General features: G+C 37.1%; 1 protein-coding gene across 5 annotated transcripts in view; it reads right to left on the bottom strand.

Moving 5' to 3' along the window:
• Positions 1–15,791, bottom strand: part of CEP128 (centrosomal protein 128) — a 340,375-nt gene that overhangs the window by 68,868 nt on the left and 255,716 nt on the right. For all 5 annotated transcript variants that reach the window (XM_033109699.1, XM_033109698.1, XM_033109695.1 and 2 more), the window contains one exon: positions 2,324–2,373. In XM_033109699.1, coding sequence (XP_032965590.1) covers positions 2,324–2,373 — 50 coding nt within the window. The remainder of the gene's footprint in view (positions 1–2,323; positions 2,374–15,791) is intronic.

The following is a 15,791-nucleotide window of genomic DNA, read 5'->3' as shown; positions in this document are numbered from 1 at the left end:
AATGCCTTGCACAGAGAATTGGTGCTCAATAAATATTTGTTCAATGAGTAAATGGAGCACCTTTTAGTTACAGGAAACCGGGAAAGGTTTAGAGATAAATAAACACCTACTACCCTTAAGGAGGATAACATGAAATGCAGAGCGTCTGTTATACATAACTATAGGATGATAATGAGGAAATAAAATTGACTCCAATTTGGATACATGGGGATTTGCTAACACTGCAAATTGGAATTAAATATTTAGCTCTCCCTTCTGGGATAGTCTAATCCACACTAAACCCTTCTGGAAGGCCATTTTGTGATTTTACATTACAGATGAGAAAATAGGCACAGCAAACTTAATTGAGCTACTCAAGGTTACCCAATGAATCGGAGACACAGACAGGACTTAAAACTCAAAGCTGTCAATCTCCAGTCCTTACTGTTATCACACACACAAAAAAAACAAAACAAAAAACAAAACAAAACAAAACAAAAACAAAAACAAACAAAAAGCTACTTTGTCTTTTTTCCTCCCCAAAGTTCTATTGTGTGATCATAGGACTTCGATCTACATACTTTAATAGCCTTCCTAAAACTATCATCTGTGATATTTATGTTTGAATATGAAAACTCAGTAATGCAGGCACTTTTTGAGATATTTTGCTCTAATCTTTAACATGAAAGGCGTTCTGTGATGTGTCCCTGCACTCTTGTGCACTCTGAGATGTGTCAGTTCCTTCTTTGTTCTCAATAGAGTATCAGTATTAGGCACGAGTTGCCACCACAAAATGTCAACATGGAACTCTTCTGCTGTGGGACATCATATTGGATACCCTCCCTTGACAAATGCACACAGTTAGCCGGCATAGTCCATTGCACTCGACGGACATTTTGGTAGAAAATGCTGCCAGTATTTAATAAATATTTGAGAAGCAACATAGGCTATTAAATTTAACAGGATTACTGGTTCCAACATTCATATTGTGACAGAAATAAACTCAAAAACGTTTGTGCTGCCATTTCAAAAGGCCAGATGTGTACCAAGTACTCAATAAATATGTTTATATGTGACATTCTGGGGTCTATGGCAAACATGATGCATTGCATAATCAAAATGCTTCAGAAAGCCTTTATTACCTTCTCTGTACACTCATCTAGTGCACATATAAGCTTTGCTTTTTATAACAAAAAGCACTGCTGATAATAACTTCTCAGGGCGAGTATGCACTTGAGATTTTTCCTAGCTCTAGACTGGACCACCAAGGGCTCTTTTTTTTATATACCTGAATATAGCTCAAGACGTTAAAGAATTTAATGTGAACAAAATTGTGGCTAACCCATGCCACTTTTCTTAGATATATAGAACTATACTTTTCTTCATCATTTTTATAGAAGTTGCATAATTTTCTCTTATCAGACACAGCATCAAATAGAAGAATCCCCAATAATAGAGCATTTCTCTTGCTCTTCAGGCCTTGCATAACCCATCCTTCATTTGCCAGGAGCAAACATCTTTAACCCGAAAGCACTCAATCCAGTTCATTATGTCACTCTCCAGTCCCGCCTTGCATCTCCAGGCCCAAGAAGAACTCTGAATGTCCAAAGTATTTACTGTTCTTAATCCACAATGTGACATTAAGTGAATTGGTTCTGTCATGTAAGTATAACTGATTATGTTTCCCCTAATAAAGATAGACACTTGTGTTACCCATTTGTAAGTTAGCCCAATGTGAAAGAAAGAGAACTTCTATCAGATGCCAAGTTAACATCAATTGCTCATGCCATGGAAATGTCAATTAAAATTCTAGTGCAACCTTTGAAACACAATTTTCCAATCCAAGAAATGTGTGTAAATCCACAGTGAATTGAGAGGCATACAAGGTAAGCCTTAAGGTCCACAGATGTGCTAGTATTCTTGGTTGGTCACTGGGAGATGACATTCATGGAGTCAGAATAGTTTTGACTTTCACTTGAATATGTAGATTCCATGAATGCATCTTCATTCGAATCTCAGCCCTGTTTTGGGGGAAATGACTTTGCAAAGACGTTGATTTCATTTCTTAACGCTGCAGTTATACCAAGGAATAAAGGATTCCTTTCAAGAGCAGCTTGAAAGCTGACTTGCCTTCCAGCTTTAGGAGATTATAAATGCTCTCAAACACTTCTAAAAGGCAGCAAATTCCAACTTGGGCTTTAAAGTTCTGACTTGTTTTCGTTTTTTGGTTTTTTTTTCTTACTCCATTTGTTATCTCTATGTGACAATATTAAAGGCTAACAGAACAAAAAAAACAAATGTTTTTATCCCCAGGACACCTGCCCTATTGGAGAATTTACTTTACCTGCAGAGATTCCATTTCTTCATCTTTTCTGTGGGTCTCCTCCAGCAGATCTACAATGAGAAAGTAAAATACCCATCAAATTACAATGTAAAAACGGGTTACCTCTTATTATCAAACACAGTTCAGTCAGTAGCTTGTATAAACTGTTACCTTGAAAAATAATTTAATGTTTAAGTGTGAGGAGCAATGTAAAAGAAATGCCCTCTCATCCCAACCTATGAGATGTGGCAGAGCTCCGGGTCCTGCCAGACCTAAGCTAGCTGAGAAGCCCTGGGAGGTCCCAGCTCTGGTGGAGATACCAGAGAACGAGACCAACTTGATTACAAATCCAAAATCACACCCGCATTTTAGAAATTTGGTCCAGTGCTTATATAACTCAAAAGTAACACAAAATTTTCTTTAAAAATAACCTTTTTTTCTTTTGAAAGAAAAATTAGAAACAAACCATTTGCTCTTAAAATAAACTGCCAAGCCAAGTTCCACTTCCAGAGTCAATTTTTATAACCAAATTAAAACACCCTGGAATAATGGGTGTTATTAATGGAAGTAGAACAACACCTTAACTGTAAAGTCATATTAATTATCATTTACACCAAAAGGGTGGGAAGCACTGAAGCTACATCTGACCAAGAGTTTGGCACCATCTCAGAGAAATCAGTGGCTGGAAGGGAAGGTAGGCAATTGAAGAGAGCTCTGTCTAAATGCATGCATATAACCACGGTGCCTCAGTGTCCTACGTTAATTTATGAACTTGCTGTAAATATATATATATATATATATATATATATATATATATATATATATATATATATATATTTGGCAGGAAGAATGTTCTGCCTGCAGCTATACCACCCTGTGCTATGATCTTATTAGATCTCACAAACCTAAAGAGGGCTGGGCTGAGTCAGAACTTGGATGAAAACTGGCAATAAACACCTACAGCAGTGCACATTAATATTAGCATTTATTGGCCTTACTCTGTGATTGATACAGCTTACCAAGACACTGTGCTGCATAAAAGGAAAATGTAACTTACAGAAATTCAATATATAGCCCCAAAAGGCAAATGCAAATGTTTGCAGCAAGTGCTACACTAGATGCAGCAGGAAGTAGTAATACAGTGGGGAACCAAGTCACACTGATATCTATCGTAATGGGTAACGTGCTGAAACGTCAGGAGACCTGTTAGATGAGATAACTGATGATGATGGCCCTTTGAGGCTGCACAGCTAAGAGAGATACAGACCAGTGACAAGCAGTCCTCTCAAGACACAATGTACTAGGATGAAGGACAAGAGGTAGTTTTTGCTCTGTATCCCAGAGGGCAGCTGACTTTGGCCCCCAGTCCTCCCATAATCAGAGTTACCAATAAAGTTACAGGAGCATGGCAATGCATTAAGGTGTATTTTTAAAGGGGTTTTTAGTTGGCACATCAGGTTCTTTAGCTATATAGTGCAGAAACCAACTCAGGGTGTGGGAGATTAAGTGTCCTCGATCGTCCGTCTTTTTGCATCCTTACTCATTTGCATTGTGAAATTGTAGCTAGTTCCATCAAGAGGTCACAAGCACCTACTTTCCACATCTTGCATCTAGGATGGCTTCCTGACTTGATTTGGCAGACTGAATACAGCAGAAGAAGGTTTGTGCCAACCTGCCTTGAGGGTTCAAGAGGCTTCACACATTTTCACTTTTCTACTTGGAACTCTGTCACTGCCATATGAACAAGCCCAAGCCACCCTGCTAGATGACAAGAGACACGTGGTCCAGGACTCTTCCCATCCCTGACACCTTGCAGGTTGTCCCAACTGGCAGCCAGCAAATGCCCAGCTGACCTGAAGATGATTCCAGACGACACAGGTGGGAGCCCAGGTGAGCCCAGTGCCAATCCTAATTCATAGAATTGTAACCAGAATAAATAGAATTTGGGGATGGTTTCGTACCCAGCAATTGCTAAGTGATAACAACCAGAATACAGAATTGATTAGAAAGCTACAGGAGTAACTATTAGAGACGTCGGGGAAAAGAATCCAGACTCCGGAGAGAATTATAACTGGTCTGGGTGGGTAGGGATGTAGGGAGCATGAACTAATGGGCATTTTTACCCTGGGTGCCTCTACTATTTGTGTCACCCCACTCAAGATAAAAGTCCATAAAGAGAAGAGCTAATGAGCTTAGCTTAGCTTTCCTGCCTACTGTTTGGCTAGGGGAAAGCATAGAGCACTTTTATTGATATTCCCCAAAGGATTGGAAGAACAGAAAGGAGTTTCCAAATACAAAAAACAGAAGAAGGAAGGGTGGTATCAGACAGGCCAAAAACAACAGATGTCTATTTCAACTGGTTTCAGTAAATTATGTCTTCAGCATAACACTCTTCAATGTTTGTGAGACATAAGATCACTATTGTGTCCCTATGTGGACGTAGCCTTTCTCTTTCTCTTTCTTTTTTTTTTTTCTACACAACGTATGGATATTAGGTTCTCAGAGCTGGGTCCCTTACAATGAATTGTATTGTTTAACGGTATAGTGGAGCTGGAGTGATGGACAGTGGGGTCCGTCAGCCATTACAGGAAACTGATCTTGTTCCTCTGCGGCCACTTGGAGGAACAACTTAGCTAAAACTACCTTACCTAAAACACCATCAAACACCTTAGCTAAAACTTACTGCACGAATTTCATGGATATTGGATATATCCTGGATTTGGATATGTCTTATATAGCCAAACTCAACTCACATGTCTGATGAAAGATAATGTAAAGTTCAGTCTACCTTCAGAACTTCATAGTAGAATTATTGCAATTAAAAATTATGTTCTCAGTTTTTTTCCAAACACATAAAGGCCACACTGCTTTTCCAACAAAGCTGACACCAATTAATGAAGACAACTACAAAAGAATTCTTATAACTGTTATTTAAAATATAGAATGACCCTTCTGTTCATCCCCACAGACCTTCACCCCAGCTTATATCAAGAGTATAAGTGGACATCTGTTTTTATTTTTCTTCTCTATGCTGCACCCCTTTCCTATGAGAACTTCCTGTTCCTCTTTACCATGTGATTTCTGTGAAATGTTCAGTCAAGGGGCCTAAATGACCTCTTCTGCCACAAAAGTGGGTCAGTCAGAGCATCTGACCTCCCAAAACTAAGCAACGCCAGGAGGAATCCTTTTTTAGAGACTAATATGGATACCGGGAGAGAATGTCTCCTTCTGAAGCAGCAAGCTTTTATTAGCTTGTTTCCAAAGCTGTGTTTTGTGTGTGTGTGTGTGTGTGTGTGTGTGTGTGTGTGTGTGTGTGTGTTTAACAATGTAAAAGGAACCTGTACAATAATGAAGCTGCCAAAGAAGGAAGTAGAGCCAAGAGATAGAGAGAGAGTTGGTCGAGGACAGCAGCACCCTGCCTGAAGCACACACAACTCCTGGACTTGTAACACCTTTTTTCCCCTTTTCCCTAAATTAGCTTTAGTTGGATTGCTGTCATTTAAAAAAGTGTCTGGGGATGTGGTTGGATTGAATCTTCTATCTCTATTCAGAAACTTGGAGAACTTAGAGTTAGCAAGAGCTTCATATCCTACAGTGAAACTTTTCCTTCTACAATAAATAGAGGAAGACATGAAATTCGAAGAAGGCAGACGGTTTTCCTGAAGTTCCTGTTTAGTGCTGGAGCCACAGCTCAAGCTCTTCTCTACTGTCTTCCTGCCCCGTCTATCACATCAGGCTCTCACTTGTACAACTCAGTACTTAATTGTGCCCTTTCCATACTGTTATTTTTTTTAAAAAATTAAAGTTTATTGGAGTGATAATGGTTAGTAAAGTTACATAGGTTTCAAGTGTACAAGTCTAATGCATCATCTATATATCACATTGTGTGTGAGAACCACCCACAGTCAATTCTCCTTCCATCACCATATATTGGATCCCCTTTACCCTCATCTCCCACCCTTTTCCCCCCTTACCCTCTAGTAACCACTAAACTATTGTCTTTGTCTATGAGTTTTTGTTTCTTTATTTGTTTGTCTTGTTCCTTTGTTGTTTCAGTTTTATATCCCACATATCGGTGAAATCATATGGTTCTCGCTTTTTCTGTCTAACTTATTTTGCTTAGTGTAATAATGTCAAGATCCATCCATGTTGTCACAAATGGCACTATTTCATCTTTTCTTATGGCAGAGTAGTATTCCATTGTGTATATATGCCACATCTTTTTTATCCAATCAAGATCACTAGCCATCAGAGAAATGCAAATGAAAACCACAATGAGATATCACTTCATACTGTTATTTTGGAAAATGCACGTTTGTATTCCTCTCACTTCCTTTAGGAGTTCTCTGGTAGCAACAGCCAGAACTTTGAGGTCTTTATAGCCATCCCCTCCTTAACTACTGCTACTTAATTTACATCCCCCAAATTGCCTTCTCTGACTATATCACTGCTCTGTGCAATTGCTCACTTGTTAGGTGCATTGTTCAAGAACATGTGTTTGGAATGCTGAACAGGGTTATTAACCTGTGATGACGAAATATGGTTAATAGGCATCACTGAGAAGCAACTGCTCTACTGCAAACAGAGGCAAGATGAGAGAATCAAGATGAAACCATCAAGATGAAACCTCTGGGCAGGTGCAGTGACATAATGCTTTGAGAACTGAGTATGATTAGGGCACCTCGTTATAATGAGCAATCACCTTGTTGTTTGTTCTTACCAGCTTTAGAACAAACGCGCAGCATGGAAAAAGCTAACGGGCTGCTCTGCTCCCTTGCTCACCACTGGCATGTTCGTGTTTGGCTTTATTATTCTCTGGTTTGCTGTTCAATACAAACACCAATTCAAGTGCCATGCACATTGCTGTGGCTACATGTGCTTCCATCAACATCAGTTAATGAAACATTTTTTTTGGTGAAAAGGGCAGCAGCCCTGTGTATTTCCCTTGGAAGGCCTCCAACTCTTTAAATGTGCTGATACTAACTCATTATGACATATAATCATTGCTAGGAGTTGGGGGGAATCCCATTTTTAAAAGGACACCATGGATGAGAATTGGAGAATCCATTTGTTTTGTTTTGTTTTGTTTCCACTTTGCATTTCTCTGGAACACTCAGGATAATATATCATGACCATGTTTTTGGCTAAGCCAGTCTTGTACCACTTCCTTTGCAGTCTTTGCAACTAGTGGTCTGGCTGTTTAAAGGAGGTGTGACACTGTTTAATGTTGATTCTGGTTCCTGGTAGCCAAGGAAGCAGATAGGTTGTTCCTTTGTTTACTTGCTTTTAAAAGGAGACTCATATCCAGGTGTCTGTGGGCAACACACCCATCTACCAATCTGATCCTTCACAGAAAGCCTGGAGATTGAGTTTAGAAATGAGTAGTGTTTCCTTTTACTATAAAATATCTCATCCACACTATAAGTCAGCCAGCCCATCTGGAAACAGAGAGAAAGTTATAGAAACAGGGCTTGAAACACAATGACATTTACAACAACAGCACTGGGCAGAGTAGCACTGCCAGCGGAATATGGTGAATTCATGACTGCAATATAGAGAAAAGCATTTAGTTTCTGGCTCCTATACCTCACTTAATAATTCAATGTTACTCTACGTGTCCTGACATTTGCTTAAAACAATAGATAATGTAAATTCTCAAAAGAATTCAATACTTTTTAAAAAGTAAATGTGAGCCATTCCTCTGGGTGGCAGGCATGGTATAATGAGATTGATCAAATTAAACAGCACACTACAACCCTTAAGAGGTCACGAACGATGGGCCTAGCCTCCCAGAGTTGTGTACTAGATACTCGAGACACTCACTACTTGCTGGCGACAATGGTCGTCAATTTCTATTCCTCTCCCTGGGCTCCCCAGGTTAGAATCACTGGCATTTTAGGGACAGACAGAAGGGACCAATGAACTAATCTAATACCAGGGTTTTCACTTGTTTAAAAAAGAAGCAAAATTCTGTTTATCAATAAAATCATACACATTTCTGAGTGTACAGTATAATTAAACAAGTTGGAAAGCTGAAAGGAAGCAGCGTGGTTGGAAGGAGACGCGAGGGCCTGGGGGCCCAGCCCTCCTATCCTGGGGTCGACCTCTGTGCTATCATGGAGGGGCTACAAAGCTCCAAATTACGCTGATTGCAAACCACTGATGGAATCCATCCTCCTCACGCTTTATAGAAGAGGACTGAGTTCAGACAGATCAGAAGTCTCTGTCAAGGTCACACAGCTAGTGAATAAAGTGCATGAACCTGAGTCCAGGGCTTCTGGACGGAACAGGTGCCAGTACTTTTTCACAATACAGTGGCCACCCTCCCTTGCCTTTCAAGATTTGTGTCAAAATGACATCGTATTCCAACCTCTACCATTAATGCCTACACATTGCTGATGCCTCTCAACACCTAAAGGAAACTTGGCTAAAACACTTGTGTAACATCAACAATCAGTGAGAAGACCTACAGTTAACGGCTGCCACAATAAAGTTCCTCAATTCTGGGAGATAAGATCAAAAGATGTGGCTTTGATGGAAAGCAAATATATTAATATTTGAAAAGGCAGCTGTTTTTGGCAAGGTGTGTTCAACATACAGATTATCTCACAAAATAAAACAAAAAGTGTGTTTAAATGAATGGGTGACAATTGAATAGTTCCTCAGCTTAATATAGCTTTTGTCAGTAAATGTTTTTTCCTATTTTACTACATTAGTAAAGGGAAATAAAATAAATGAATAACAATATGACTCTACATTAGGCAAAAATACCTCAAAAACAATCAAATGTGTTGATTTTAAATTAATATATGTAAAACACTTAAACTAGCGTCTGGTACATAGTAAGACTTATATATGTTGGCTCTTATTATTTTTTGAAAATTACCCTTCAGTTTGTCTGCTCAAGTCAGGAAAATGGGTGAAAAATAAACAGTTGCATTTTAAAACAAATAGGTTAAAAAAGCCCTCAAGTATACTGCTTTTAGACTCCATCTATGACTGGTAGCTACATTTTTAGAAGTCTGCCATATCTACTGCCACCCACTGGTACATATCTGGATATACCATAATGAGTTAAGAGTTTTCCCATCAGGCCTGACCACAGAAAACACACAGGTTAAAATGAAGAACAACATTAAAAAAGTATGGCTATCCTCTGTGGTTTGTCTCAGACACTGAAACAACATACTGGTCTACAGATGGAGCCCAAGTGGTCCAATAAATGAAAGGTTTCTAATCCACTGTCTGTCTCTTGGGTATGCGGTAAAACATCCAAATACAGGTACTCATATTTTATTTGATGTCCATTCATTTCTGGTGAAACTTTCCATCTTGACAACTTTCGAGATTTAAAACCTCTTCTCCACAAAACTGCTACACTACAGAAAACAACACAACACTCTACCCCATTCCACCGCATTCTTGGCTCTGGCATGGAGAAACACCAAGATAGAGAATGAACGTTCTAACTCAGGCAACTATTAAGATTTTTGTCATTTCTATTAGCAACAACAGCAAAGAAAGTAGGAACATATTCATTAGGAAACAATCCATTGTCCTACACTGGTTGAAGGACTGTCTTGTTCAAAAGGATGATATGTGACATCATTAGCAAAATGAGCAAAAGAAGTTTATAATCTGTTGTAAATACTACTTCAGGAATAAGTTTCATTCACTCAAATTCAGTCATGAATTCATGTTTCTTTCTACATACACTATCTCTAAACTGCGTTTACCTAATAGAAAGCTTGGCTTTTATTTAAATTCCTTAGGTAGGAATGCAGTTTATTATGGACTTTGTTCTGATTCTAGACTCAGAAGGTTCAAGTGGGTATGCATTTTGGGTCCTATAGAAATCTTGGGCATTTGACTTGTTCTTTGATCACCTCCTGCTTAAAGAAGCTACAAAAGTTTATGCTCGTTTCTTGATGCACCTACTACTAAATCAGATTTAGGCTTCCTAGGCCTTCCAGATTCCTGGATCTACCTGAGATCTACTCTAAATACATCATAGACAAAGATCTGAAAACCAAATGTGAAGAAAAAAATCTTGAAAGCAGAGAGAGAAACGTAGCTTAGCTACAGGGGAAAACAATTAGAACGCTAGTAAATTTCTCATGAGAAACCACGAAGGCCATAAGACATTTTTTTTTAACCCTGAAAGAAAAAACAAAAACCTAACAACTCAGGATCCTGTATGCAGTGAAAACATTCTTCAGAAATAAAGGGAAGTCAACACAGTCTCAGAAAGCAAACTAAGAATTAAAATTAAGAAATAAGAACATTAAAATAACTCAAGAAAGTTCCCTAAAAAGAGAAGAAATGATAAAAGAAAACAATCTTTGAAGATCAGGAAGAAAGAACACAGTAATCAAAAATACGGATAAATCCAATAGGTTTTCATTCTCCTACTGAGTTATTTTTAAATTGTTTGGTGGTTAAAGTAAAAAAAGAAAGAAAGAAAAATTAACACTATCTGCTGTGGTTCTAAATATATAGAGAGAAAATATTTAAGAAGTTTTTTTACATTTCTGACTGGCAAAATGACAATTCCAGTAGACTGTGATAGCTATCTACCTATCATGTAATGCTTAGAGCAACTACTTAAAGCTACATAAAGAGATGCACTTAGAAACACAACTGATAAATCAAAATGGAATTCTAAAAAATGCTCAAATAATCCACAGGAAGGCAGAAAAAAAGGAGATAAATAAAGAAACAAAAAAATAAATAAATAAAAAAGGCTAACTTAAATCCTAACGTATTAACAATTACATTATACAAAAATAGTCTAAATACACCAGTTAAACGATAGAAACTGGCAGAGTGGACTAATCCATTAATCCATTACATGACCCATGGACCCAACTACATGCTGTTTATACGAAATTCAATTATAATGATATAGGCAAGGTGAAATTAAAAAATGGAAAAAGATACACCCTGAAAACGTTAATGAGAAAAAGCAGGAAAGGTTATATTAATACAAGATGAAGTAGATTTCAGAGCAAAAAAAAATTATCAAAAACAAAAGGGAACATTATATAATGATTAAAAAGGGCTAAACTACCAAGAAGAAATAACAATCCTATATATGTATATATTAAATAACAAGGTTGCAAAATGTGTGATGGAAAAACTAATATAACTGAAAAGAAAAATAGAAAAATTCAAAATTAGAGTTGGAGACTTCAATAGCCTCCTCTCAAAAATTGATCGTACAACTAGACAGAAAAGCATCAAGGACATATAGAAGTATATATCGAGGATATATACAAGCATAAATATAACAGGAAAGCCTCTAAACACTTAGAAACTAAACACTTCTACATAATCCATGGGTCAAAGAGAATGTCTCAAAGGAAATAAAAATATTGTAAATTGAATAAAAATTAACATAGAACCTATCAAACATTGTAAGACATAACCAAAGAAGTGCTGAGAGAAAACTATAGAACTAAATGCATGCATTAGAGAAAAGGTCATGAATGAATACTCTATGCTCACACTTCAAGAACCTAAACAAAAAGAACAAAATAAATCCCAAGCAGCAGTGAAAGAAATAATAGAGATATGAACAGAAATGAATGAAATAGAGAACAGGAAAACAATAGAGAAAAAAAATCAATGAAACAAATAGCTGGTTCCTTACATAGTTCAATAAAATTGACAAATATTTAGCAAGATTAACCAGAGAGAGAGAGAGAGAGAGAGAGAGAGAGAGAGAGAGAGACCGACCGATATCAGGACTGAAATAGGGGGTATTACTACAGATTCTGTGAATATCAAAAGAATATTAAGGCGGCCGGCCCAGTGGCTCAGGCGGTTAGAGCTCCATGCTCCTAACTCCAAAGGCTGCCAGTTCGATTCCCACATGGGCCAGTGGGCTCTCAACCACAAGGTTGCCAGTTCAATTCCTCGAGTCCCGCAAGGGATGGTGGGCTCCGGCCCCTGCAAGTAAGATTGAACAGGGCACCTTGAGCTAAGCTGCCTCCCGGATGGTTCAATTGGTTGGAGCGCGGCTCTCAACCACAAAGTTGCCGGCTCGACTCCTGCAAAGGGATGGTGGGCTTTGCCCCCTGCAACTAGCAACGGCAACTGGACCTGGAGCTGAGCTGCGCCCTCCACAACTAAGACTGAAAAGACAACAACTTGAAGCTGAACGGCACCCTCCACAACTAAGATTGAAAGGACAACAACTTGACTTGGAAAAAATCCTGGAAGTACACACTGTTCCCCCAATAAAGTCCTGTTCAATAAAGTCCTGTTCCCCTTCCCCAATAAAATCTTTAAAAAAAAAAAAAAAAAGAATATTAAGGGAAGACTATGAGCAACTCTTCACATGTAAATATGACAACTTAGATGAAATTGACCACTTTTATAGAAAGCACAAAATACCATAAATTACCCAATATAAACTACATAACTTGAATAGTCTTGCAACTATTAAGGAACTTGGATTTGCAATTTTAAAACTCCCAGATAAGAAATACCCACGCCTGAAGGATTCACTGGTGAATTCTACCAAATGTTTATAGAAGATTAAATATTAATTTTATACAATTTCTTTCCCAATTCATTTTATCAAGCTAGTATCACCTTGCTACCAAATATATACACTGTAGTTAAAAGAGACAGAAATAAAGAAAATTGCAGCTCCCTCTTAAACAGAGATGAAAAAATTCTTATATTAGTAAAAATAATTTAGCAATATATGAAAGGAATTATAGATCATGACCAAGTTGGGTTTATTCTAAGAATGTAAAGTTGGTTCAATATTGAAAAAAAAATCAATGTAATCCATCACCTTAACAGACTAAAGAAGGAAAAAAATCACATGATCATATCAATTAATACAAAGGGCATACTTGAAAAAAATTCATCAAAAATTCATGATTAAAGCAAGAAACTCAGGAAAAAAGAGAAGGGAACTCCCTTAACTCAGTAAAGAACATCTACAAATATACTACAATTAACGTTATGATTAATAGTGAAAAATTGAATGTTTTCACCTTACGGTGAGAAATAAAGCAAGAATTTCCTCTCTCAGAATCCTTTTTTTTTTTTTTTAAAGAAACATTTTTTAAAAAAATTTTATTTGGGAATACTGAGGAACAGTGTGTTTCTCCAGGGCCCATCAGCTCCAAGTCATTGTCCCTCAATCTAGTTGTGGAGGGTGCAGCTCACTGGCCCATGTAGGAATCGAACTGGCAACCCTGTTGATCAAAGATCGCACTCTAACCAACTGAGGCATCTGGCCCCCTCTCCTCTCTCAGAATTCTTATTCATCATGGCATTTGAATATCTATCCAACGCAATAAAGCAAGAAAACTAAAGAGAAGAAAAGGGAAGGATAGGGAAAGGAAGGGAAGTGAAGGGAAGGGAAAGGAAGAAAATGGAAGGGAAGGAAACAGTTTGGAAACAGAGATAAAAGTGTCCCCATTTGTATATGAAATGATTTTCTTCATTAAAAATCTCAAAGAATCCACCAAAAAAACCAACCAAACAAATAAAAAACTGAAAAGCAAACGAAAAGTCGCCATCTCCTGGAATCACTAAAGTAAGCTCAGCAAGGCCACAGGATACAAGATAAACATATAAAATCAATTATATTTCAACATATTTGGAATGAACATGTGGAGACCAAAAAAAAAAAATTACAACATCAGTTGACAACACCTAAAGAAATGAAACAGTTAAGTATAAATTTAACGAAATATATAAAGGATTTATATGCTGAAAACTACAAAACAGTGATGAGACATACATGGATTGGAAGATTCATATTATGAAGATATCAATTCTTTCCAAATTGATACACAAGTTCAATTTGATAATCCCAGTATATTTTTGAGCTGAAGACAACATTATTCTAAAATTTATATGGAAAGGAACTGAATAGCTAAAACAATTTAAAAAATTAACTGGGAAAAAAATCAGTCTACTCAATTTCTAGACTAGTTACATAGCTACAGTAATGAGGAGTGTGTAGTCTGGGTAGAGGTATATACACACATATCAATGGAACAGATAGAGAACCTAGTTATAGAAATGGAGAACAGATTAGTAATTACCCTGTTTTCCCGAAAATAAGACCTAGCTGGACAATCAGCTCTAATGCGTATTTTGGAGCAAAAATTAATATAAGACCCAGTCTGATATGATATGACATGACATGATATGATATGATATGATATGATATGACCCGATCTTATATCATATTAAAATAAGACTGGGTCTTATATTAATTTTTGCTCCAAAAGACGCGAGCTGATTGTCCGGCTAGGTCTTATTTTCGGGGAATCATGGTACAGAGGTTAAGGATGGAGTGGAGATGGGAAGGAAATGGCTATAAAAAGCTACATGAGGAACTTTTGTATTGATGGAAATGTTCTATATCCTCACTGTACCAATGTTGATACCCTGACTGTGAAATTGTACAATAGTTTTGTCAGATATTTCTGTTGGGGAAGTGGGTAAGGGGATCTTTATGTACTATAGGAGCTCTCAGTATAATTTCTCATAACTTCATGTGAATAGAAAATTATCCTTAAAATAAAAAGTTTAATTAAAAAATTCAGAAGGTTTTAGACAAAATGACAGATAATAGATACTTAAAGGTAATAACAGATATTACATTGGCTAACAAATTACTTTTTAAAGTAAGTGCCTTTCCTGTTCATTCTCATTGCCACTTCTCTAGTCCACACAGCCATCTTCTCTTTTCTGGATAGCTGTAATTACCCGTATTTTAAAGCAAAGTACGTATTTTGCTTTATATATACTACTACTAAAATTTAAAAAAAGAAAATCTTGGGCATATGGAAGAATATAGAGCATGACATTTGGTGTCCGAGTCACTTTAATATATAACCTTACCTATTTACTCCTCTTTTCTCCACTCTAAAATGAGGGCAAAAATGGCATGTATGTAACTTTTTCAATTAACAGTAATTATCATCATTGTTTCATCACAACCTGCACAAAAATATTGTGATCATTACTATTGTTAATTATGAATATAAATTGTGTTGATGATTAGAGACACCCGCTTTTGCAAGAGAAAACAACTGGGTAAAACTCCACACTGATAGGATAAAAACTATCAATAGTCTCTCAATATTGCATTCTGAAGACTGAAATTCTATAATATTATTGTCTCCACCTCCTCATATTTTATAAACTAGAAATTAAGTCTTTATTGATTTGAATTCATGAGACTCAATGAATGAAGAGTGGAATGTTGTGAAACATACAATGCAGTTTTTTTTATTAAATTCAAAATGGACATTATGGGGGGGGAGTTGTTTACTAAAACTTCCATAAAAGTAATGACAGCTTCAAATTCCATTTCAAAAATGTGTCCTGAAATTCTCACCAGTATTACTACAATAGATTTCTGCCTGTGTCCCCTCCCTTCCCTGTTTCTTACCACTCAACCATTCCTCTACATAGCCCCAAGTTATGAATCTAAAACAGATATGCTCTT

This window comes from Rhinolophus ferrumequinum, chromosome 6 (genome assembly GCF_004115265.2).
Source record: "Rhinolophus ferrumequinum isolate MPI-CBG mRhiFer1 chromosome 6, mRhiFer1_v1.p, whole genome shotgun sequence".
Taxonomy (NCBI): Eukaryota; Metazoa; Chordata; class Mammalia; order Chiroptera; family Rhinolophidae; genus Rhinolophus; species Rhinolophus ferrumequinum.
This window is presented reverse-complemented; position numbering and strand designations above follow the sequence as displayed.